Consider the following 27,019-nt stretch of genomic DNA (forward strand, 5'->3'; position numbering starts at 1 on the left):
CACCCCATGCACCATAGCCTTCCAGACTCCTCTGTGCATGGGATTCTGCAGGTAAAAATGCTGGCGAGGGTAGCCATTCCCTCCTATATAGGATCTCACCAACACAGGGATTGAACCTGGGTCTCCTGTATTGTTTGCAGATATCTTACACTCTGAGAAGTGTGAGGTTAGTAGATGCAAACTATTATATACAGGATGGATAGAGAATAATTTTCAACTGCATAGCACATGGGACTGTACACAACACTCTGTAAAGCCTAAATGGGAAAAGAATCTGAAAAAGAATAGATCCTAGTTTTTGTATGTATAATCACTTGGCTGTACACCTGAAATCAATGCAACATAGATAATCAACTATACTCTATAATTTAAAAAGCAAAGAAGTTAATTCTTGAGGACCCAGAAGACAAAACTTGCAGGATTAGAGCTGTCTGCTGCAATTACCGAGCCTTAAAACCATCACTAGAGGAAGATGTATATGCATTGTGAAATCATTACTCATAGAACCAATCCCCATGGGGAATTTCCAAACTTGTGTACATCCTAGGGACAATTCCACGGGCAACTTGCTGTCACAGAGATGTGGAGTGTTGAGGTCCACCTGGAATTGGACACTGGCTCAACTACCACCTCCCTGTAACCTGGACAGCTGACTGCCTGAAGCTCACCCCTGTCAGCCATTACACCGTTGACTGAACTAAACCTCTGGTTCTCTTTTATTCACCTAGAAAAAGAGTCACTGAGACCAGACATGTCCTTGTGTCCGTGGAATCAAGATCAACAACACGAAGACGACTTTCCTCGTTCCTGATTAACATGATCCTGCTCTCTTCACACTTACACTCCCACTTCCACCTCATCGCTCCCCATCATTACATCATGGCTTGATTCGTGTTATTTGATTGTTGAGGGTTTAAATAAATCGATTGAATATCTGCCCTGCACACGCATGTCTGTACAAAAGTCACCTCATTTAAAACACACAAAGTCCACATTAAGTATCCAGGAAACTGTGCCTTTCATAGGACAGGGGTTCATCAGAGACACTCCTTATGTAGATTTGGTAGATATGCCCTCAGATGTCCAGGGAAGAGGGAGAAAGGAGACTAAAGCATCATGGGGCAGAGTTATAGATCCTCCACCATACGGGCTTCTCTGATGGATCAGATGGTAAAGAATCTGCCTGAAATGCAGAAGACCCAAGGTCTATCCTTGGGGGAGGAAGATCCTCGGGAAGAGGAAACGGTAACCCACTCCAGTGAAGAATGCCATGGACAGAGGAGCCTGGTTGGCTACAGTCCATAGCATCCTAAAGAGATGGACAGGCCTGAGCGACTAACACTTTCACTTTCTGTCTCTGTTCGGAAGGGGTCAGTCTGATCAAAGGAAAGTGTCTAAAATGCATCTTATTCATTCCCAAGAAAGGAACATACATTCCACTCACTAAGGCTTGTGCACAGAAAGCGCAGGATGACATTACTGTTCTATTCAGTTCAATTATTCAGTCGTCTCTAAATCTTTGCGACCCCATGAATCGCAGCATGCCAGGCCTCCCTGTCCATCACCAACCTCCGGATTTCACACAAACTCATGCTCATTGAGTCGGCGATGCCATCCAGCCATCTCATCCTCTGTCGTCCCCTTCTCCTCCTGCCTCCAATCCCTACCAGCATAAGGGTCTTTCCCAGTGAGTCAACTCTTCACATGAGGTGCCCAAACTATTGAAGCTTCAGCTTCAGCTTCAGTCCTTCCAAGGAACACCCAGCACTTATCTCATTTAAGATGGACTGTTTGGATCTCCTTGCAGTCCAAGGGACTTTCAAGAGTCTTCTCCAACACCACAGTTCAAAAGCATCAATTCTTCAGTGCTCAGCTCTCTTTTATAGTCCAACTCTCACATCCATACATGACCACGGGAAAACCCATAGCCTTGGCTAGATGGACCTTAGTTGACAAAATAATATCTCTGCTTTTTAATATGCTGTGTAGGTGGGTCATAACTTTCCTTCCAATGAGTAAGCGTCTTTCCATTTCATGGCTATAATCACCATCTGCAGTGATTTTGGAACCCAAAAAATAAAGTTTGACACTGTTTCCCCCTCAAGTTCCCATGAAGTGATGGAACCAGATGCCATGATTTTGGTTTTCTGAATGTTGTGATTTCAGTCAACTTTTTCACTCTCCTCTTTCACTTTCATCAAGAGGCTCTTTAGTTCCTCTTCACTTTCTGCCATAACAGTGGTGTCATCTGCATACCTGAGGTTATTGACCATGTATCCTTGAGGCAACCTGGAATTTTGAGTGGCCAAGATCAATAAGCCTCCTAGCAGTGTTAAGTTAGGAATTGTGCAATCTAAAATGTAAAAACAGTGGTTACAGAAAAAAAAAGAAAGAAAAGAAACCAGAAAAGTAAAACAAAATTAATAATCTGTTGTTAGAGGCTTCTCAGTTACAAAAACATGAATGAATTTGAGGAGAAAACAGGAAGATGTACCAAGCAGTACTTAGCATTATTTGTACGGAGTTACAGCAGTAAAAATTTTGTAAGATGGTTCTGGTTTTATTACTATTCTATTGCCTACATTTTGACCAATATTAATGAGAGTTGGGATGAAAGGGTAAAAGAGACCTTTCAGTACAAAGCAATAGAATTATTTTTTTATCAGTTTCCTTAGGAATGAAATCTTATTTCTTTTCTATTCTATCTTTTAGTGAGTGGAGAATGTTTTACAATGTTCTCTTGGCTTCTGCCATGCTGCTGCTGCTGCTAAGTCGCTTCAGTCGTGTCCAACTCTTTTGCAACCCCATAGACGGCAGCCCACCAGGCTTCCCCGTCCCCGGGATTCTCCAGGCAAGAACACTGGAGTGGGTTGCCATTTGCCATACAACAGTGCAAATCAGCAAAAATTATTATTTACTCACCTGCCTTTTGAGCTGCTCCCCTCACACCATCTCACCTTTCCAGAACATCACAAGCGACTCTCTGGGCTCCGTGTTTCACCAACTTCTCACCAGCTACATATCGTTTGCAGGGAAGAAACAGAGAGGCAGATATAGAGAACAGAGTGTGAGCACAGGGAGGGAAGAAGAGTGCTGAGACCAGTGGAAACCAACACGATTACTGCAACTGTCGCAAGAATCTCTGAGAAGAATTAGTGTCTAATTGCCCCTTGGTTGGCAGTTAGAAAGACTTCCTAAGATGGGATGGGCCTAGGATACACTCCCAGGGGACACACGTTTGTAAGAGTCCAAAAGGAAACTTTGGGAATGCTGGTGGTACAAAAGTAGAGATGGAAGGGTGATGATAAGTGGTGTTAGCTGGGATCAATTGACCACTCAAATTTATCTGAGCCAGGGACTTCTCTCGTGGTCCAGTGGTTAGGATCCTGTCCTTCCCCTGCACAGAGTATAGGGTTCATTTGGGTTTCATCCCAGTTGGAGAACTAAGAACCTGCATGCTGCATGGGGCAGCCAAGATAAAGAAACAGACAAAAGAAAGAAAGAAAGAAAATGAATATCTGGGTCAAAGACCAAAGAGAGGAAATGGTTTCAGGATATTCCGAGACATGAAACCTTCAATCACGCAGACTTTCCAGCTGAAAATATGACAGGATAATATACAGAGGAATGCATGAACAAAGGAGATAACATGATTTTGCAACTGAAAGAAAAGAGAGCAAAAGGAGAAAATATAAATACTATTGTCAGTCCATGTGAACATGAAGGGAAGTGATCCTCTGAGGATGTGAGCTGAGGATGCCCTTGAGAGGACAAAGTCTCCTCAAAGGTCTGAATTCATTCCAAATGAAGGAATCTGAGCTCCAATCAGTCCCAGGAGCAGACAGCACTGGGTCAGTTCTCACTTAGTTGACTCGGGAAATCTGAATCTCATTTCTTCTTTTCTATACTCAGAAAAACATCTCTTCACAGCCACTCCAGCAAAGTGCAGCCGCTGTACCTTACCTTGGATGAGGGGTTTTTCCTCAAGGCCGCCCCTCCTGACCTTGAACGCGGAGTAGCTCCTCTCGGCCCTCCTGTGCCCGCTCAGCCACTGCCTGTTGGATGTGGGGTCTCTCCTCTTGGCCGCTGGCCCTGGCATCAGGCGTGGGGTAGCTCCTCTCGGCCGCGCCTCTTTGCCTGGTCGGCTGAAACGGGGCTGGCATCTCTCGCGTGAAGGTAAGAAAAACGCAAATAAGATGGTAGGTATTGCCAGGGGGCATCAGAGGGCAGACACACTGAAATCATAATCACAGGAAACTAGTCGATCTGATCACATGGACCACAGCCGAATGTGGTCCACTGGAGAAGGGAATGGCAAACCACTTCAGTATACTAGCCTTGAGAACCCCATGAAGAATATCAAAGGGCAAAATGATAGGATACTAAATGAGGAATTCCCCAGGTCGGTAGGGGCCCAGTATGCTACTGGAGATCAGAGGAGAAGTAACTCTAGAAGGAATAAAGGGATGGAGCAAAAGCAAAACCAATACCCAGTTGTGGATGTGACTGGTGATGGAAGCAAGGTCCGGTGCTGTAAAGAGCAATATTGCATAGGAACCTGGAATGTTAGGTTCATGAATCAAGGCAAATTGGAAGTGGTCAACCAGGAGATGGCAAGAGTGAATGTCGACATTCTAGGAATCAGTGAACGAAAATGGACTGGAATGGGTGAATTTAACTCAGATGGCTATTATATCTACTACTGTGGGCAGGAATCCCTTAGAAGAAATGGAGTAGCCATCATGGTCAACCAAAGAGTCCAAAATGCATTACTTGGATGCAATCTTAAAAACGACAGAATGATTTCTGTTCTTTTCCAAGGCAAACCATTCACTATTACAGTAACCCAAGCCTATAACCCAACCAGTAACGCTGAAGAAGCCGAAGTTGAACAGTTCTATGAAGACCTCCAAGACCTTTTAGAACTAACACCCAAAAAAGATGTCCTTTTCATTATAGGGGACTGGAATGCAAAAGTAGGAAGTCAAGAAACACATGGAGTAACAGGCAAATTTGGCCTTGGAACACGAAATGAAGCAGGGCAAAGGCTAATAGAGTTTTGCCAAGAGAACGCACTGGTCATAGCAAACACCCTCTTCCAACAACACAAGAGAAGAATCTACACATGGACATCACCAGATGGTCAACACCGAAATCAGATTGATTACATTCTTTGCAGCCAAAGATGGAGAAGCTGTATGCAGTTAGCAAAAACAAGACCAGGAGCTGACTGTGGCTCAGATCATGAACTCCTTATTGCCAAATTCAGACTTAAATTGAAGAAAGTAGGGAAAGCCACTAGACCATTCAGATATGACCTAAATCAAATCCCTTATGATTATAGAAATAGATTTAAGGGTCTAAATCTGATAGATAGAGTACCTGATGAACTCTGGACGGAGGTTCCTGACATTGTACAGGAGACAGGGACCAAGACCATCCCCATGGAAAAGAAATGCAAAAAAGCAAAATGGCTGTCTGAGGAGACCTTACAAATAGCTGTGAAAAGAAGAGAAGCGAAAAGCAGAGGAGAAAAGGAAAGATATAAGCATCTGAATGCAGAGTTCGAAAGAATAGCAAGGAGAGATAAGAAAGCCTTCCTCAGTGATCAATGCAAAGAAATAGAGGAAAACAACAGAATAGGAAAAACAAGAGATCTCTTCAAGAAAATTAGAGATTCCAAGGGAATATTTCATGCAAAGATGGGCTCGATAAAGGACAGAAATGGTATGGACCTAACCGAAGCAGAAGATATTAAGAAGAGGTGGCAGGAATACACAGAAGAACTGTACAGAAAAGATCTCCACGAATAAGATAGTCAAGATAACGTGATCACTGACCTAGAGCCAGACATCTTGGAATGTGAAGTCAAGTGGGCCTTAGAGAGCATCACTACGAACAAAGCTAGTGGTGGTGATGGAAATCCAGTTGAGCTATTTCAAATCTTGAAAGATGATGCTGTAGAAGTGCTGCACTCAATATGCAAGCAAATTTGGAAAACTCAGCAATGGCCACAGGACTGGAAAAGGTCAGTCTTCATTCCAATCCCAAAGGAAGGCAATGCCAAAGAACGCTCAAACTACTGCACAATTGCACTCATCTCACACGCTAGTAAAGTCATGCTCAAAATTCTCCAAGCCAGGCTTCAGCAATATGTGAACCGTGAACTTCCAGATGTTCAAGCAGGTTTTAGAAAAGGCAGAGGCACCAGAGATCAAATTGCCAACAACCGCTGGATCATGGAGAAAGCAAGAGAGTTCCAGAAAAACATCTATTTCTGCTTCATTGACTATGCCAACGCCTTTATGTGTGGATCACAATAAACTGTGGAACATTCTGAAAGAGTTGGGAATAGCAGACCACCTGACCTGCCTCTTGAGAAACCTGTATGCAGGTCAGGAAGCAATAGTTAGAACTGGACATGGAACAACAGACTGGTTCCAAATAGGAAAAGGAATGCGTCAAGGCTGTATTTTGTCACCTTGCTTATTTAACTTATATGCAAAGTACATCATGAGGAACGCTGGGCTGGAAGAAGCACAAGCTGGAATCAAGATTGCTGGAAGAAATATCAATAATCTCAGATATGCAGATGACAATGCCCTTATGGCAGAAAGTGAAGAGGAACTCAAAAGCCTCTTGATGAAAGTGAAAGAGGAGAGTGAAAAGGTTGGCTTGAAGCTCAACATTCAGAAAACAAAGATCATGGCATCTGGTCCCATCACTTCCTGGGAAATAGATGGAAAAACAGTGGAAACAGTGTCAGACTTTATTTTTTTGGGCTCCAAAATCACTGCAGATGCTGATTGCAGCCATGAAATTAAAAGACGCTTACTCTTTGGAAGGAAAGTTATGACCAACCCTGATAATATACTAAAAAGCAGAGACATTACTTTGCAACCAAGGTCCATCTAGTCAAGGCTATGGTTTTTCCCTTGGTCATGTATGAATGTGAGAGCTGGACTGTGAAGAAAGCTGATGGCCGAAGAATTGATGCTTTTGAGCTGTGGTGTTGGAGAAGACTCTTGAGAATCCCTTTTACCGCCAGGAGATCCAACCAGTCCATTCTAAGGGAGATCGCTCCTGGGTGTTCATTGGAAAGACTGATGCTTAAGCTGAAACTGCAATACTTTGGCCACCTCATGCGACGAGTTGACTCACTGGAAAAGATTCTGATGCTGGGAAGGTTTGGGGGCGGGAGGAGAAGGGGACGACCGAGAATGGGATAGCTGGATGGAATCACTGACTCTGTGAACATGAGTTTGAGTGACCTCTAGGAGTTGGTGATGGACAGGGAGGCGTTGCGTGCTGTGATTCATGGGGTCGCAGAGAGTCGGACACGACTGAGCAACTGAACTGAACTGAACTGATACTCAGAAAAAAAAAATCTTTTAAAGTATTTATTTGCCTATTAACAGTGAATGAAGATGAAAATAAGTAAATTTTGATTAAAAAGAAAAAAAAAAAAGACTCACTGTTTCAGTGACCTTGTGTTAGGAATTTGCTTTTTCCATTAAAAACTCTAAGAATTGTAGGAACTGCTATTCAGATTTTTTTTTTGCTCAAGGGAGAAAGAACTGAGTTGGTGAGTAAATATTATATTAAGGATTAAATGGGTAAAAGGGTGTCTAGACAGAAATCGCTGAAAATAAACTACTGATATGCCTTCATCAGATGACTTTAAGCAGCATATAACCAGATCGCCCTCTTAGTACTTAGGAGGAAAAAGCCCACATTGGGGCAGGAGAAGGTGACGAATACTCTGTGCTACCTGCTCCCCACCTCAGAATAATAGGATTCTTTCCAAGGGACTCTTTGGAAATAGTGTTCCCTTGGCTAAATCACAAAGTCAATCTTTACTTTTAGAAAATAAATCTTACACTATCTCCTCCATATTAACAGAACCTTGCAGAAGTGAGGGATATGTAACTTGGACAGCTCATCTCATTTTGGATCTCGTGATAAGCAGGAAAATAAATAATTGTCTTCTTGCATTATTGGATGTACTGCAGTTTCTCACTTTAAAGGTCAAATGCCCACATCCACATATGCTTCTCTTAAAACAAATATCATTATTAAAATGACAGAATGCCAGAAAAGTTTATCTCTGCCAACCAGGATCCTGAAGGTGCCGTCTGTTTTAACTGTGGTCATTTGACGAACAACCATTGGTTCACGATGTGTCACGCCAACAGATGCAGGCTACAAAAGTCGCAGCACTTTTGCATCCTCTCCAACCACTGGGACACCCTCGGCTTCTAGAGCAGAAGGGCCACGAGACTCAACAAGATGAAGGCTCTGCTGTTCAGTCTTGTCCTCGGTCTGCTTGTTGCCATTCAAGGTGAAGCTCAGACAGACGCCTCACAGGTACCAGGGCATTTGAACGGTGGACAAGCTTGGGAGGAGTTCTTAGCGTGTATCCGTGTGAGTGTCCTTTTTGAGGTTTGGTCATGTGGACTGCTAAGTCTCGCCATCTCCCTGCAACTGAAAATTGCTCCATTCGCTGGCTCTATGCCTGCTGTTTGTGATGTCTGTATCATCTCTACCATCCATTTATCGGCTCTCTTGTATGTTCACTACTCTTGCAAAACCAATGGATGATCTCTCAGCTGTTGGATTGGGTCTCTTGCATTTGACAACATAGCTCAAGCTATCTCAGTAATACCTCAATTATTTCCTTTATCTGACTTGAGTTTTCACATGATTTTATACCTAGGGCTGTGTTAGTAAAGATAGGTAACTTCTGCTAAGTGAAAGGGCAGGGAATCTCCTGAGGGATGGTATCGAGCAGAATTTACAGAGATGAACTAAGATTTCTGAAGGTAATTTTGCTTTTAGTTTACAGGAAGATGGTTAACCCAATACACGTCAGCCAGTAACATGGAGAAGATCACCGAGGGGGCGCCATTCCCCGCTTTCATGAGTTACATTGAGCTTGATGAAGAAAATGGAACAATACTGATGCACTTTTATGTAGTAAGTAAAAGTCACCCAAAAGGAAAACACCTCTAAACTCTGGCCTGAGGGAGGGTGTCTCTTCCCAGTCTGCAGGAAGCTCTCTGGCTGATGTTGAGAGGAAGACTCCCTGAGCTGTGGGGCTGAGCAGGGATCCTGGGCTGGGAGGAGGGCAGTTTCACTGTGAGCACCAGCGAATGTCCTGATAATTCTGCGGATTGGGGGAACCAGAAGCTCACTGTCATCAACTCATTACAGTAAAGAGGGACACAGCCGAGGGAAGAGGCTCATGTCCTGGACCCCACAGTCCCCACCAGGCGCTTGACCCCTTCCTGCAGAATTTGTAAGAGATGGTTCCCACTGAGCCCAGAAGTGAGAGCAGGGGGAGCCCACACAGTGAGCTCTGCCCTCGGGGCTTCCTCATGGGAGGTTTCAACATTACTGAGTTTCCCAAAGTCGTCAGAGCCCCTAGTGACTTTCCCAAATCCTTTCCCAGGCACTGCCATTGCACGTGACAGCAGTTCAATCCCTGCGTCAGGAAGATCCCCTGGAGAAGGAAATGGTGACCCACTTCAGTATTTTTGCCTGGAGAATCCCATGAACAGAGATGCCTGCAGGGCGATAGTCCAAGGGTTCGCAATAGGTCAGACAGGACTGAGCAACCAACCACACACACACAGAGATCCAAGTACCATTCATGGAATGTCCACTATATTTTAGGTGGTATGCTAGGAACATGCAAAGTATGGCAAAAATCAACACATTTGTTCAGCCATTATCTCCCACCCCACCCCACCCGAAAAAAACCAGAACATGTAAACTCAGGTATACATTGTGAGGAATAAAAGTATTAAGAACAGAAACAACTAAATATTTAATGCTTGGGGATATTGCTTTATAAATATATATCATGGATTATGTATTATATATAACCATATGGTTGATAGCATCAGTTCATTCGCTGAGTCGTGTCTGTCACTTTACGACCCCATGAACTGCAACAAGCCAGGCCTCCCTGTCCTTCAACAAGTCTCAGACTTCACTCAAACTCATGTCCATTGAGACGGTAATACCATCCAACCATCTCATCCTCTGTCGTCCCATTCACCTCTCGCCCTCAATCTTTCCCAGCATCAGGGTTTTTTTGTCCAAGGAGTCAGTTCTTTACATCAGGTGGCCAGAGTATTGGACTTTCAGCTTTGCATCAGCCTTTCCAATAAATACTCAGGACTGATTTCTTTAGGATGGACTGGTTGGGTGTCCTTGCAGATCAAGGGACTCTCAAGAATCTTCTCCAATACCACAGTTCAAAAGCATCTATTTTTTGATGCTCAGCTTTTTTTTACAGTCCAAGCCTCACATCCGTACATGACAACTGGAAACACCATAGCCTTGACTAGATAGACCTTTGTTGGCAAAGTAAAGTCTCTGCTTTTTAATATGCCATCTCGATTGGTCTTAACTTTCCTTCCAAGGAGTAAGCGTCTTTTAATTTCATGTCTGCAATCAGGATCTGCAGTGATTTTGGAGCCCCAAAAAATAAATTCTGACACTGTTTCCACTGCTTCCCCATCTATTTCGCATGAAGTGATGGGACCGGATGCCAGGATCTTACTTTTCGGAATGTGGAGTTTCAAGCCAACTTTTCCACTCTCCTCTTTCACTTTCATCACGAAGCTCTCTAGTTCTTCTTTATTTTTGCCGTTAGGGTGGTGTCAATTGCACATCTGTGGTTATTAATATTTTTCCTGGCAATCTTGATTCCAGCTTGCACTCTGCCAGCCCAGTGTTTCTCATGATGTACTCTGCATATAAGTTAAATAAGCAGGGTGATATATACAGCCTTGACAAACTGCTTTTCCTATCTGGAACCAGTCTGTTGTTCCATGTCCAGTTCTAACTGTTGCTTCCTGACCTGCATATACGTTTCTCAAGAGGCAGGTCAGGTGGTCCGTTATTCCCATCTCTTAAAGAATTTTCCACAGTTTACTGTGATTCACACAGTCAAAGGCTTTGGCATAGTCAGTAAACACGAAATAGATGTTTTGGAACACTTTTGCTCTTTTGATGATCCAACAGATGTTGTCAATTTGATCTCTGGTTCCTCTGCCTTTTCTAAAACCTTCTGGAACATCTGGAAGTTCACGGTTCATGACTTGTTGAAGTCTGTCTTGGAGAATTTTGAGCATTACTTTGCTAGTGTGTGAGATGAGTTCAATTGTTTGGTAGTTTGAGCATTCTTTGCTATTCCCTTTCTTTGGCATTGGGATGAAAGCTGTCATTTTCTTGTCCTGTGGCCACTGCTGAGTTCTCCAAATTTATTGCCATATTAAGTGCAGCACTTTCATTGCATCATCATTTAGTATTTGAGATAGCTCAACTGGAATTCCATCACCTCCACTAGCTTTGTTCATAGTGATGCTTCAGAAGGCCCAGTTCACTTCTCATTACTGGATGTCTCTCTCCTGGTCAGTGATCACACCATCGTGATTATCTGGGCCGAAAAGGTCTTTTTTGTACAGTTCTTCTGTGTATTCTTGCCAACTCTTCTTAACATCTTCTGCTTCTGTTCGGTCTATTTCTGTCCTTTATTGTGCCCATCTTTGCATGGAAAGTTCCCTTAGTATCTCTACTTGTCTTGAAGAGATCTCTAGTCTTTTGCGTTATATTATTTTCCTCTATTTCTTTGCACTGACCACTGAGGAAAGCTTTCTTATCTCTCCCTGCTATTCTTTGGAACTCTGCATGGAAACGGGTATATCTGTTTTTTTCTCCATTGCTTTTTGCTTCTCTTCTTTTCACAGCTATTTGTAAGGCCCTTCAGATAGCCACTGTGCTTTTATTCATTTCTTGACCTTGGGGATGATCTTGCTCCCTGTCTCCCATGCAATGTCACCAACCACCATCCATAGTTCATCAGGCACTCTTTCTATCAAATCTAGTCCCTGAAAACTTTTTCTCACTTCCACTGTTTAATCATAAGGGATTTGATTCAGGTCATATCTGAATGGTCTAGTGGTTTTCCCTACTTTCTTCAATTTAAGTCAGAATTTGGCAATATGGTGTTCATGATCTGAGCCACAGTCAGGTCCCACTCTTCTTTTGCCGGACTGTATACAGCTTCTCCATCTTTGGCTGAAAGAACATAATCTATCTGATCTCAGTGTTGGCCATCTGGTGATGTCCACGTGTAGAGTCTTCTGTTGTTCTGTTGGAAGACAATGTTTGCTAAGACCAGTTCGTTCTCTTCGCAAAACTCTATTAGCCTTTGCCCTGCTTCATTCTGTACTCCAAGGCCAAATTTACTTGTTACTCCAGGTGTTTCTTGACTTCAAATTTCTCCATTCAAGTACCCTATAATGAAAAGGACTTCTTTTTGGGTTGTTACTTCTAAAACATCTTGTAGATCCTCATAAAACCGTTCTATTTCAGCTTCTTCAATGTTACTGGTTGGGGCATAGACTTGGATTACCGTACTGTTGATTGGTTTGCCTTGGAAACAAACAGAGGACATTCTGTCGTTTTTGAGATTGCATCAAAGTTCTGCATTTCCAACTCTTTTGTTGACTATGATGGCTACTCCATTTCTTCTAAGGGATTCCTGCCCACAGTAGTAGATACAATGGTCATGTGAGTTAAATTCACCCATTCCATGTCCATTTTAGTTCACTGATTCCTAGAGTGTCAGTGTTCACTCTTGCCATCTCTTGTTTGACCACTTCCAATTTGTCTTGATTCATGCACCTAACAGTCCATGTTCCTATGCAATATAGCTCTTTACAGCATAGGACCTTGCTTCTATCACCAGTAACATCCCCAAATGGGTGTTGTTTTTGCCATCCCTTCATTCTTTCTGGACTTCTTTTTCTACTGATCTTCAGTATCATATTGGGCACCTACTGACCTTGGGAGTTCACCTTTCAGTGTCCTATTATTTGCCTTTTCATACCACCCTTTTCTTTACTCGTTATTAAATGTCTACGCCTAGAGCCATAGGTAAGAACAGATCTGCTTATTCTAAACTTTTCTGGCTCTTCACGTGAGAAAATTATGCACTCTGAATCATATTCCCCACCTTCCCTCTCTCAGCACAAAGTTTAAAGATGTAATCAGCGTCTGCATATGCAAGACGTTTTCCAAGCCAAATGAAAGGAGTTTGTCTGCTCAGATAAAATGTTGTGTATTTGCAGTTATGTTGGATAATTGCTGTGTTCCCACTTTGTGGTTGGTTTTCAGTGAATTCAATGCATTTCAATTCCCTAATGACTAAGAGGGCTTCCCTGATAGCTCAGGTAGTAAAGAATCTGCCTGCAATGCAAGAGAGCCTGGTTCAATTCCTGGGTCAGGAAGATGCTCTGGAGAAGGGATAGGCTACCAACTCCAGTATTCTGGCCTGGAGAATTCCATGGACTGTATAGCCCATGGGGTCAGAAAGAGGCAACATGAATGAGTGACTTGCATTTTCACTTTCAATGACTAAGAACACTCACCACACTTCACTGTGGGCATTCTTTTCCAAGGTGTCTGTTCAAAAATCAATCCATTTCCTGTAGAGTTATATTCCTTTTAGTATTTGTTTCATGAAAATTCTTTATATGGGCCAAATACACATTTATCACATACATGTACAGTATGTGAAGCCACGTACTCCTGTTATAGAGGTGACAATATATACTTATCATATACTATATCCATAAATTTCTTCATGATATCATACAAACACATCGTGTGTATTTAAGTGTTTGCTTGTGTAAGTGTCCGTGAGAGTGCAAAATGTGTCTGTATACAGACATGTGTCTTTCAAGTTTAATCCTCATATGGTATTGAGATGGAGGAAGAGTGTGTGTTTGGAGAAAATTAAACTTTCTTTAAATTTTGTGATTTTGGGCTCTCATATTGTCTAATGAGGGCTTCCCTGGGGGCTCTTATATTGTGTAAGAAAGCCTGTTGGATTTCATATTGTCTAATAAGTTCTGGCGGCTCTCTTATTGTCTAAAAAGGGCTTTCTCTGGTGTCTCAGAGTGTAAAAAATCTGTCTATAATGCAGGATACCTGGATCCGATCTCAGGGTCAGGAAACTCCCATGCAGAAGGATTTCACAACCCACTCCAGTCTTCTTGCCTGGAGTTTCCCACAGACAGAGGAGGAGACTGGTGGGCTACAGTCCATGGGCTCGCAGAGAGTCAGACACAACTGAATGACAAACACTTTCCCTTTCATTGTCTAATAAATCAGTGCCAGGGTTGTGACAATGCTCAAGGTTTGTCTTGACGGCTAAGCCTCTCATTTTTCAGAAACCATATAAAGGAAAAGTTCATTGTTTTTCTTTCTTCCTAAAATTCTACATTTCGCCATGTTTATTGTCTTTGGACACGACCTGTTTTGTATCTGTGGTTACCTTTGGAACTACTAGTCAGATTTAGCGTGTAGACAGATCATCCTTGCCGCTTGATATATGCTGGATCTGAGACAACATATTTTGTCTCTTTTGAAGGTAAAATTGTTCACCAGCACTGAGGTGATACCTGACACATATTCTTGGGTGTCACAAAGAAAGAATCCTAAATATACATCAAATTTTTATTATGCTAATCAATCAACATGAACATATTTTGTTTTTAATGAAGAATGGAGAATGCATAGAAAAATATGTCTCAGGCACAAAGGAAGGAAACGTTTATGCTCTTGACTGTAAGTATGAATGTTTCAGTGGAAAGACGACGTTCAGGTAGAAATCTTGGTCTCAGCTTTCTTCACTAACCCCATACACCTGAATTCTACTCCCACTAAATTCAGAGGTCAGGGACTGGATAGCCTTGCCTCAACGGAGTGTTACTCAGAGAGACCAGATCCAAACATCCTAGACTGAGAAGTTAAGTGGGTCTTAGGAAACATTATAAAACAACGCTAGTGGAGGTGACAGAATTCAAGTTGTCTTCTTTAAAATCCTGAAAAATGATACTGTTAAAGGGCTGCAAGCAATGTGTCAGCAACTTTGGAAACCTTGACAGTGGCCAAGGACTGGAAAAGGTCAGTTTCCATTTCAATCTCCAAGAAGGACCATGACAAAGAAGGTTCAAACTACCGCACTGCTGTGCTCATTTCACATGCGAGCAAGATAGTGCTCAAGATCCTTCAAGTCAAGATTCAGAGGTACATGATCAGAAAACTTCCAGAAATATAAGCTTGATTAAGAAAAGGTAGAATAACACGATGAAATTGTCAACATTCAGTGGGTCATGGAGAGAGCAAGGCAATTCCAGAAAAAACAATTTTTTTCCTGCTTCATTATGGGAAAGCTTTTGACTTTGTGGATCACAACAAACTACGGAAAATTCTTCAAGATATGGTAATACTGGATTGCCTTACCAGGCTTCAGAGAAACCTATATGTGGATCAGTCAGCAACAGTGAGAACTGGACAGGGAAAAACATATTGGTTCAAAATTGGGAAAAGAGTACAAGATAGCAAATACGGTCATGCGGCTTCTATAACTTATATGCAGAGTACATCATGCTAAACCCCAGGCTGGATGAATGACAAACTGGAATCAAGATTGCTGGAAAAAGTAGCAACAGCATCAGATATGCAGATGATACAACTTTATGGAAGAGAGTGAAGAGGAACTAAAGAGTCTCATGATAACGGTGCAAGAGGAGACTGAAAAAGCTGTTCTCAAACTCAACATTCAACACCAGGAAGATCATGGCCTCTGGTCCCTCACTTTATGGCAAATAGAAAGTGCAAGAGTGGACGCAGTGACAGGTTTTATCTTCTTGGGCTCGAAAATCTCTGAGGATTGTGACTGTAACCACGTAATTAAAGATAACTGATACTGGGAAGGACAGCTATGACAACCCAAAACAGCTTATTAAAATGCAGAGACATCACTTTACCAAAAAGTTCGTTTTAGTCAACTGAATGTTTTTTTTCCCCCGTATTTATGTATGGATTTGAGAGTTGGACCATAAAGAAGGCTGCCCACCAACGAATTGATGCTTTTGAATAGTGGTGCTGGAGAAGACCCTTGAGAGTCCCTTGGACTACAAGGAGATCCAACCAGTCCATCCTAAAGGAAATCAGTCCTGAATATACATTGGAAAGAATGATGCTGCAGCTGAAGTCCCAGTCCTTTGGCCACCTGATGTGAAGAACTGACTCATTGCACAAGACCCTGATGCTGGGAATATTTGAAGGCTGGTGGAGAAGGGGATGACAGAGGATTAGATGGTTGGATGTAATTATCGGCTCAAAGTACACTAATTTCAGCAAAATCTGGAAGCTCATAGAGGACAGGGAACTTGGTGTGGTACAGCTCATGGGGTAATGGAGAGTCAGACATGACATAGAGATTTAATATCAACAAGAAGGATGTGGTAAACTTGAGTGTATATCGATTTTGTAGGATTCTCACAGATAATTTTCAACAGATTTATGAACTGAGGTCCCGCACACCACAACTAGACTGTACTCCACCGTCACAAGTGGAGAAAGCCAACGGGCAACAGGGAAGACTCAGCAAATCAAAAATAAATAAATAAAAATCAGAAAAAGAATCTGTTAGGTTTCTCTGCATGCACGTTCTATAAAGCATCTTAGGCTTCTCAGAACACACATTCTATAAAGCATCTTAGTAAGACAGCAAAGAGTGGCTGGTTAATTGTAGGAAAAGTTGTGGATGAGGAAAATCGTACCTCCTTCTGTTGCCATGGATAACGGTAGCATTCTGTCCAAGCATGAAGTGAGTGGGTCCATACAGGATGGACCGTTCTTCATGCCCGCCATGTGCCACAATAATCTAACTGACAAGTTAAGGGTGGGCTGCTTGTATCTTTTCTCTCTCTCACAGATGCGGGTCTCAATGAATTTCAACACATTAGTGGGGACGAGAACACTCTCTTAGTGTATAATATCAACGTGGATGGACATGGCAAGGAGACAGAACTGGTGGGATTATTTGGTAGGTATGATATCCTAAAATTCCCATAACCACTGTCATGTAACAGGTACACTGTCAGGACTTTCATTCAGAATATCAGGAGGTGCTGACAGTATTCCATATTCAGGGTGCAAGGCCTGCGTATTTATGCTCACCAAATGAAGGATCCTGGAAGGTAATTTACCAAGAAACAGGAGGCCATAGGGTGCAGAATATCACATCATCAGGCATTTCACAATGATTCCTATGTGCTGAAATCTTAAAAAAAAAATACAGTTTTGCTAGAATATTTTATTTTACATATGTCAACAAATTTCAAGCCATGTCTGTAATGAAGCTGACTTCATTTCATGTTTAAAATTTTATTTATTTTTTAATTGAAGGATAACTGCTTTATAGATTGTACTGTTTTCTGCCAAATATCAACATGAATCAGCCATAGGTAAACATATGATTGTGTGAAAGGTGGTCAGTCTTGTCTGACTCTTTGTGACCCCATGGACTATACAGTCCATCGAATTCATCAGGTCTGAATACTGGAATGGGCAGCCTTTCCCTTCTCCAGGGTAACTTCCCAACACACAGATCAAACCCAGGGCTCCCACACTACAGGAGAGTTCTTTACTAGCAGAGTCACAGGGAAGTCAATAGGTATATATATACATACACATATATGTCCCTTCCATTTTGAAACTGCCTCCTATCTCCCTCCCACCCCTCTAGGTTGAAATAGAGCCTGTGTTTGAGTTCCCTGAGACATACAGCAAATTCCCATTGGCTATCTATTTTTCATATGTTCATGTCATTTTGCATATTTCTCTGACCATACATCTTACCGTCTCCTCCCCTCTCCCCATGCACATACGTCTCTTCTCTATGACTGATTCTCCACTGATGCCCTGCAAATAAGTCCATTATCAGTACCATCTTTCTAGATTCCATAGATATGCAGATTCCATATGTATATGTTAGTATACAATAACAGTTTTTTGATACACTGTAAGCCTTGGAACACTTATTAGATAAACCTTTGACATGTTCCATGTTTCAAATGCATTGTTCTTATCAACACTGATATCACCCCGTCAAGTAACCACACAGGAGCACTAAGAGGTGTGTGTGCCATGCGGACAACAGGTGTCTATTTCAGAAAATGTTACTGGGTAGAATGGTAGGTTCATGAAAGAGTAAATCACGCCCTGTTTTTATGTGTGATCAGGTGAATGTGTCCGTGGAAGGAGAGAAAGGTGGTTCCTACTAAGCCTGGTGTACAAACAGATATGAGAGGCAGGTATATACGCAAGGAAGGTGAGACAAGTAAGTAGGTTCCATAGTAGGATGGGCTCAGCCCCAAGTTCATGAAGATCCTGGCAAGTTTTGGGGGTCCAGCTCCTGATGCTGAGGAGTAAGTTGTTCTACTAACCAAGTTGGACTGGGGTCAATTCTTACGACAAAAGCACATGTTTGTGTCGTGGGAACCATTGAGCGCTCTTGGATTCTACAAGTGAACATCTGATTGTCACGTTCCATTTCTACTTCTGTAGATTGAGAAATTTCCATGGGTTCCCGGGGGTCGACAATTCTGTTTTTTGCTCGGTGATTTTACTGGCAAAGGAAATAATGTAGACTCGAAATAAAAAGAGAAGTTCGACAACGCGGTGAGAGAAAAGGGGATTCCAGAAGAAAATGTCCTGGACTTCATCGACATTGGTAAAGGAATTAAATTTTTTCCCTGCACATACCATTCACCTGTTGTGTATAAACCAGAAAACAAGTCAACTTATTCAAAATGTCTTCTTCCACAAGTAATCTCTTTTAAGATCCGTTATTAAAACAAAGGAAGGAAGGAAGGAAGAAAACTTGGAAATGCTGGGGAATGTTAGTAATCGGTGGCTCTTTCATTTCTCCCATTTTGTTTTTCTTATTTTGTTTTTCATTTCTCCCATTTTGTTTTTCAGAGGAGTGAAAAAAAGTGACTCTGACACTCTTGTAAGTAAACACAGTCCATTATTAACGCTACCCCTTCCAGATGAAGCAACAAGTAACACTGTTATTTCATATTTGTGAAATGTTAGTTCCACCACTTTAAATGTATCACTAAAGAATTTTTTGTTCAATAATGTCGCTGCTCTTGAGCCATATTATTGAAAGCACTTTGATTAATTAATGCCAAGCAGCTGTGGTGAGAGTCTTATCCTGCAGAAATCTTGCAGATTATAGTCATCTGACAGAAGCAGGAATCCCCATGAGTTGGTGGAAATTATTAGTGTCCCCATCCGTCCTGACATCGGGGTTGTGCCCACTCATTCCTCCCCCAAGAGAATCGGTATGAAACAGAGCTCTGCTTCCCTGAAGCAGGGCTTCCCTGATACCTCAATTGGTCAAGAATTCGCCTGCAATGCAGGAGACCCCGGATCGATTCCTGGGTCTGGAGGATCTGCTGGAGAATGAAAGGCTACCCATTCCAGTATTCTTGGGCTTCCCTTGTGGCTCAATGGGGGAGACCTGGGTTGAATCCCTGGGTTGGGAAGATTCCCTGGAGAAGGGAAAGGCTTCTCCAGTATACTGGTGTGGTGAGTTCCATGGACTGTCATGGTTCATGGCATTACAAGGAGTTGGAGATGACCAAGCGACTTCCACTTTCACACTTTCCGCAAGACCACTGTTTGATCTCATATGATTCCGAGAGAAACAGTAGATGCCTTCCAACCACACTGTCTGAAACATGCATTTGCGATATATTCCTTCTCTGGTCTCACCTCCTAGTGGTGAGTTCCTTCCCCACCTGGAGCGCTGCCCCTCCGCTCTGCCCTGCCTGCGTGTTTGGACAAGAAGCAGCTCTGACCTACTGTGTGTCACCGCCACACTCCCTATATCCTGGCCTCCATCTCACCTTCCTGCAATCACTCAGCAACATGGAATGTAAAAATGCACATCTGTATTCCCGAAGCCTGCAAACAGCACTGCTCAGCGTCTGAGCCACTGAAAATTATCAGTGTGCTTAATAAAAAAAAAGGAAAAAAAAAAAAAAAGAAGGCATCCAAAGCAGCTTCAGACTCTCATAGCCCTGACAAGAATATGCAATTTTCCCAAGGCCATGCTGAGTTCACCATCCTTGCTCACGGTAGGACAGCTTAATTGAAACTATGAATGTCCTCAGATTATCAGTGACCACTTGTGGTTCACCATGGATTTACCGAGGTGGACATAGCAACATCAGTGAATTGACTGTGATGTTAATGAAGGTGATAGGAAAGTGAGAGCAAAGCTGTCTTCAGGGCGTCAGGTACCATCAAGGCCACTGCTGGTAACTGGGCCTGAGGTAGCTTCACTTCACTGTTTCTAAACAAACCTGAAGGCTGCAATGATTGGTCCCCTAGAGACCTTCCAAGAAGTTTTGCACTTTTGTTGTCTTCCTTCTTAAGTCACTGTGTAAATTTCAAGCTAAAATGGATTGCAAAAATGGAGAAGAGTAAGGCAGTGGAAGCGTTCATGACTTGGCCAAAAGAAAACATATAGTGGGAATAAGAAAAATGAATCTTGACTTGAAGGATCTTGAGCACTCACTGGAAAAGACTCTGATGCTGGGAAGGATTGGGGGAGGGAGGAGAAGGGGACGACAGAGAATGAGATGGCTGGATGGCATCACCGACTCGATGCACGTGAGTTTGAGTGAACTCTGGGAGTTGGTGATGGACAGCGAGGCCTGGCGTACTGTGATTCATGGGGTCGCAAAGGGTCGGACATGACTGAGGGACTGAACTGAACTGAACTGAACCTTGCTCGCATGTGAAGTGAGCATAGCCGTGCGGTAGTTTGAACATTGTTTGTCATGGTCCTTTTTGGAGATTGAAATGGAAACTGATCTTTTCCAGTTCTGTGGCCACTGCGAAGGTTTCCAAAGTTGCTGACACATTGCCTGCAGCCCTTTAACAGCATCACTTTTTAGGATTTTAAAGAGCACAGCTTGAATTCTGTCACCTCCACTAGCATTGTTTCATAATGCTTCCTAAGACCCACTTAACTTCTCAGTCTAGGATGTCTGGATCTGGCCTCCCTGAGTAACACTCCGTTGAGGGAAGGCTATCCAGTCCCTGACCTCTGATTTTTAGTGGGAGTAGAATTCAGGTGTATGGGGTTAGTGAAGAAAGCTGAGACCAAGATTTCTACCTGAACGTCGTCTTTCCAGTGAAACTTTCATACTTACAGTCAATAGCATAAACGTTTCCTTCCTTTGTGCCTGAGACATATTTTTCTATGCATTCTCCGTTCTTCCTTAAAAACAAAATATATTCATGTTGGTTGATTAACATAATAAAAATTTGGTTTCTTTCTGTATGTCACCCAAGAATATGTGTCAGGTATCACCTCAGTGCTGGTGAACAATTTGACCTTCAAAAGAGATAAAATATGTTGTCTGAGATCCAGCATATATCAATCGGCAAAGATGATTTGTCTACACGCTAAATTTGACTAGTAGTTACAGAGATAACCACAGACACAAAGCAGGTCGTGTGTAAAGCAATAAACATGGCGAAATCTAGAATTTTAGGAAAAAAGGAAAAGAATGAACTTTTCCTTTATATGGATTCTGAAAACTGAGAGGCTTAGCCATCAAGACAAACCTTGAGCATGGTCACAACCCTGGAAGTGATTCATTAGACAATGACAGTGAAAGAGTTTGTCATTCAGTTGTGTCTGACTCTCTGCGAACCCATGGACTGTAGCCCAACAGTCTCCTCCTCTGTCTGTGGGAAACTCCAGGCAAGACTGGAGTGGGTTGCCATTTCCTTCTGCATGGGAATTTCCTGACCCAGAGATCGAATCCGGGTCTCCTGCATTACAGGCAGATTCTTTACCCTCTGAGACACCAGGGAAAGCCCTTATTAGACAATATGAGAGCCACCAGGCCTTATTAGAAAACATAAAATCCACCAGGCTTTCTTTCACAATATACGAGGCCCCAGGGAAGCCCTCATTAGACAATATAAGAGCCCAAAATAACGCAATTTAAAAAAAGTTTAATTTTCTCCAAACACACACTCTTCCTCCATCACAATACCATATGAGGATTAAACTTGAAAGACACGTGTCTGTATACAGACAGATTTTACACTCACACGGACACTTAACAAGCAAAAATTTTAGTACACACGATGTGTTTGTACGATATCATGAAGAAATTTATGGATACACTATATGATAAGTATATATTGTCAGCTCTATAACAGGAGTACGTGGCTTCACATATGTCCTCTCTACATGTATGTGAAAAAGGTGTATTTGGCCCATATAAAGAATTTTCATGAAACAAATACTAAAAGGGAAATAACTCTACAGGGACTGGATTTATTTTTGAACAGACACCTTGGAAAAGAATGCCCACAGTGAAGTGTGGTGAGTGTTCTTAGTCATTGAAAGTGAAAGTGCAAGTCATTCAGGTATGTTACCTATTTGAGACCCCATGGACTATAGATTCCATGGAATTCTCCAGGCCAGAATACGGGAGTTGTAGCCTATCCCTTTTCCAGGGCATCTTCCTGACCCAGGAATTGAACCAGGGTCTCCTGCATTGCAGGCAGATTCTTTACCACCTGAGCTATCAGGGAAGCCCTCTGAGTCATTAGGGAATTGAAAGGCATTGAACTCACTGAAAAACAACCACAAAGTGGGAACACAGCAATTATCCAACATAACTGCAAATACAAAAAAATTTTATCTGAGCAGACAAACTCCTTTCATTTGGCTTGGAAAACGTGATTCCTTGCATATGCAGACACTGATAACTGTTTTAAATTTTGTGCTGCGAGAGGAAGGTGGGGAAGATGATTCAGACTGCATAATTTTCTCACGTGAAGAGCCAAAACTTTTGCAATTTGCTGATCTGTTCTTACCTCTGGCTCTAGGCATAGACATTTAATGATGAGTAAAGAAAAGGACAGTATGAAAAGGCAAAAAATAGGACACTCGAAGGTGAACGCCCTAGGTCGGTAAGGGCATAGTATGCTAGTGGAGATCAGTAGAGAAAGAAGTCCAGAAAGAATGAAGGGATGCCGAAAACAACGCCCATTTGGGGATGTTACTGGTGATAGAAGTAAGGTCTGATGCTGTAAAGAGCAATATTGCATAGGAACCTGGACTGTTAGGTGCATGAATCAAGACAAATTGGAAGTGGTCAAACAAGAGATGGCAAGTGTGAACATTGACACTCTAGGAATCAGTGAACTAAAATGGACTGGAATGGGTGAATATTAACTCAGATGAACAATAAACTTACCACTGTGAGCAGGAATCCCTTAGAAGAAATGGAGTAGCCATCATGATCAAGAAAAGAGTCGGGAATGCAGACCTTTGATGCAATCTCAAAAACGACAGAATGATCTCTGTTCATTTTGAAGGAAAGCCAATCAACATTACGGTAATCCAAGTCTATGCCCCAACCAGTAACATTGAAGAAGCTGAAATAGAATGGCTTTATGAGGACCTACAAGACGTTTTAGAACTAGCATCATAAAAAGAATTCCTTTTCGTTATAGGGGACTGGAATGGAAAAGTTGGAAGTCAAGAAACAGCTGGAGTAACAAGCACATTTGGCCTTGGAGTACAGAATGAAGCAGGGCAAAGTCTAATAAGCTTTGCGAAGAGAACGAACTGGTTATAGCAAACAGCCTCTTCCAACAGCACAAGAGAAGACTCTACATATGGACATCACCAGATGGCCAACACTGAGATCAGATAGATTATGTTCTTTCAGCCAAAGATGGAGAAGCTGTATACAGTACAGCAAAAGAAGACCAGGAGCTGACTGTGGCTCAGATCATGAACTCCATATTGCCAAATTCTGACTTAAATTGAAGAAAGTAGGGAAAACCTTTAGACCATCCAGATATGACCTAAATCAAATGCCTTCTGATTAAACAGTGGAAGTGAGAAATAGATTTCAGGGACTAGATCTGATACACAGAGTCCCTGAAGAATTATGGACGGATGTTCGTGACATTGCATGGGAGACAGGGAGCAAGATCATCCCGAAGGTAAAGAAATGAATAAAACCAAAATGGCTGTCTGAAGGGCCTTACAAATAGCTGTGAAAAGAAGAGAAGCAAAAAGCAAAGGAGAAAAAGACAGATATACCCATTTGCATGCAGAGTTCCAAAGAATAGCAGGGAGAGATAAGAAAGCCTTCCTCAGTGGTCAGTGCAAAGAAATAGAGGAAAATCATAAAATGCGAAAGACTAGCGATCTCTTCAAGAAAAGTACAGATCCTAAGGGAACATCCCATGCAATGATGGGCACAATAAAGACAGAAATGGACCGAACAGAAGCAGAAGATATAAAGAAGAGGTGGCAAGAATACACAGAAAACTATACAAAAAAGACCTTTTCGGCCCAGATATCATGATGGTGTGATCACTGACCAGGAGCCAGACATCCAGGAATGTGAAGTGAAGATGGCCCACGGAAGCATCACTATGAACAAAGCTAGTGGAGGTGATGCAATTCCAGTTGAGCTATCTCAAATACTAAACGATGATGCTATGAAAGTGCTGCACTCAATATGGCAATACATTTGGACAACTCCGCAGTGGCCACAGGACAGGAAAGTGCCAGCTTTCATCCCAATGCCAAAGGAAGGGAATAGCAAGAAATGCTCAAACTACCAAACAATTGAACTCATCTCACACACTAGCAAAGTAATGCTCAAAAATCTCTAAGACAGACTTCAACAAGTCATGAACCGTGAACTTACAGAAGTTCCAGAAGGTTTTAGAAAAGGCAGAGGAACCAGAGATCAAATTGACAACATCTGTTGGATCATCAAAAGAGCAAAATAGTTCCAGAAAACCATCTATTTCGAGTTTACTGACTATGCCAAAGCCTTTGACTGTGTGAATCACAATAAACTGTGGAAATTCTCAAAGAGATGGAAATACCGGATCATCTGACCTCCCTCATGAGAAATGTATATGGAGGTCAGGAAGCAACAGTTAGAACTGGACATGGAACAGCAGACTGGTTCCAAATAGAAAAAGCAGTTTGTCAAGGCTGTATATATCACCCTGCTTATTTAACTTATATGCAGAATACATCATGAGAAACACTGGGCTGGCAGAAGTGCAAGCTGGAATCAAGATTGCCAGGAAAATTATTAATAACCACAGATGTGCTGTTGACACAACCCTAATGGCAAAAATAAACAAGAACTAGAAAGCCTCGTGATGAAAGTGAAAGAGGAGAGTGGAAAAGTTGGCTTGAAACTCCACATTCCGAAAACTAAGATCCTGGCATCCGGTCCCATCACTTCATGGGAAATAGATGGGGAAGCAGTGGAAACAGTGTCAGACTTTATTTTTGGGGGCTCCAAAATCACTGCAGATCCTGATTGCAGACATGAAATTAAAAGACGCCTGCTCATTGGAAGAAAGTTATGACCAATCAAGGTGGCATATTAAAAAGCAGAGACATTACTTTGCCAACAAAGGTCTATCTTGTCAAGGCTATGGTTTTTCCAGTTGTCATGTATGGATGTGAAGCTTGGATTGTAAAAAAAGCTGAGCACCAAAAAATAGATGCTTTTGAACTGTGGTATTGGAGAAGATTCTTGAGAGTCCCTTGAAGTGCAAGGAGATCCAACCAGTCCATCCTAAAGAAATCAGTCCTAAATATTCATTGGAAAGGCTGATGCTAAGCTGAAAGTCCAATACTCTGGCTACCTGATATAAAGAACTGACTCCTTGGAAAAAACCCTGAAGCTGGGAAAGATTGAGGGCAAGAGGTGAATGGGACGACAGAGGATGAGATGGTTGGATGGTATTACCGTCTCAATGGACATGAGTTGGGTGAAGTCTGAGAGCTGTTGATAGACAGGGAGGCCTGGCTTGCTGCAGTTCATGGGGTCGCAAAGTGACAGAAACGACTGAGCGAATGAACTGATGCTATCAACCATATGGTTATATATAATACATAATCGGTGATATATATTTATAAAGCAATATCTCCAAGCATAAAATGTTTAGTTGTTTCTGTTCTTAATACTTTTATTCCTCACAATGTATACCTGAGTTTACATGTTCTGGTTTTTTTCGGGTGGGGTGGGGTGGGAGATAATTGCTGAACAAATGTGTTGATTTTTGCCGTACTTTGCACGTTCCTAGGAAACCATCTGCAGTATAGTGGACATTCCATGAATGGTACTTGGATCTCTGTGTGTGTGTGGTTGGTTGCTCAGTCCTGTCTGACCTATTGCGAACACTTGGACAATAGCCCAGCAGGCATCTCTGTTCATGGGATTCTCCAGGCAAGAATACTGAAGTGGGTCACCATTTCCTTCTCCAGGGGATCTTCCTGATCCAGGGATCGAACTGCTATCACGTGTAATGGCAGCGCCTGGGAAAGGACTTGGGAAAGTCACTAGGGGCTCTGACGACTTTGGAAAACTCAGCAATGTTGAAACCTCCCATGAGGAAGCCCCGAAGTCAGAGCTCACTGTATGCTCTCCCCCTGCTCTCACTTCTGGGCTCAGTGGGAACCGTCTCTTACAAATTCTGCAGGAAGGGGTCAAGCGCCTGTTGGGGACTGTGGGTTCCAGGACATGAGCCTCTTCCCTGGCTGTGTCCCCCTTTACTGTAATGAGTTGATGACAATGAGCTTCTGGTTCCCCCTCTCCGCAGAGTTTTCGGGACAATCCCTGGTGCTCACAGGGATACTGACCTCCCCCCAGCTCAGTATCCCTGCTCAGCCCCACAGCTCAGGGCGTCTTCCTGTCAACATCAACCAGAGAGCTGCCTGCAGATGGGGGAGAGACACCCTCCCTCAGGCCAGAGTTTAGAGGTGTTTTCCTTTTGGGTGACTTTTACTTACTTGACATAAAAGTGCATCAGTATTGTTCCATTTTCTTCATGAAGCTCAATGTAACGCATGAAAGCGTGGAATGCCCCCCCCCCCCCCCCCGCTCGGTGATCTTCTCTTTGTTACTGGCCGCCACGTATTGGGTTAACCATCTTCCTGTAAGCTAAAAGCAAAATTCCCTTCAGAAATCTTAGTCCATCTCTGTAAATTCTGCTCGATACCATCCCTCAGGAGATTCCCTGCCCTTTCACTTAGCAGAAGTTACCTATCTTTATG

General features: G+C 42.5%; 1 protein-coding gene across 1 annotated transcript in view; it reads left to right on the top strand.

Annotated features, from left to right (window-relative positions):
• Positions 1-26,723, top strand: part of LOC148773025 (odorant-binding protein-like) — a 71,179-nt gene extending 44,456 nt beyond the window's left edge. The window contains exon 8 of the mRNA XM_088834376.1: positions 26,566-26,723. Within this exon, the coding sequence (XP_088690502.1) occupies positions 26,566-26,723 (158 nt within the window). The remainder of the gene's footprint in view (positions 1-26,565) is intronic.
• Positions 26,724-27,019: the final 296 nt, after the last annotated feature.

The sequence above is a fragment of the Moschus berezovskii genome, chromosome Y, assembly GCF_049115385.1.
Source record: "Moschus berezovskii isolate FMDL1 chromosome Y, NW_MosBer_1.0, whole genome shotgun sequence".
NCBI lineage: Eukaryota > Metazoa > Chordata > Mammalia > Artiodactyla > Moschidae > Moschus > Moschus berezovskii.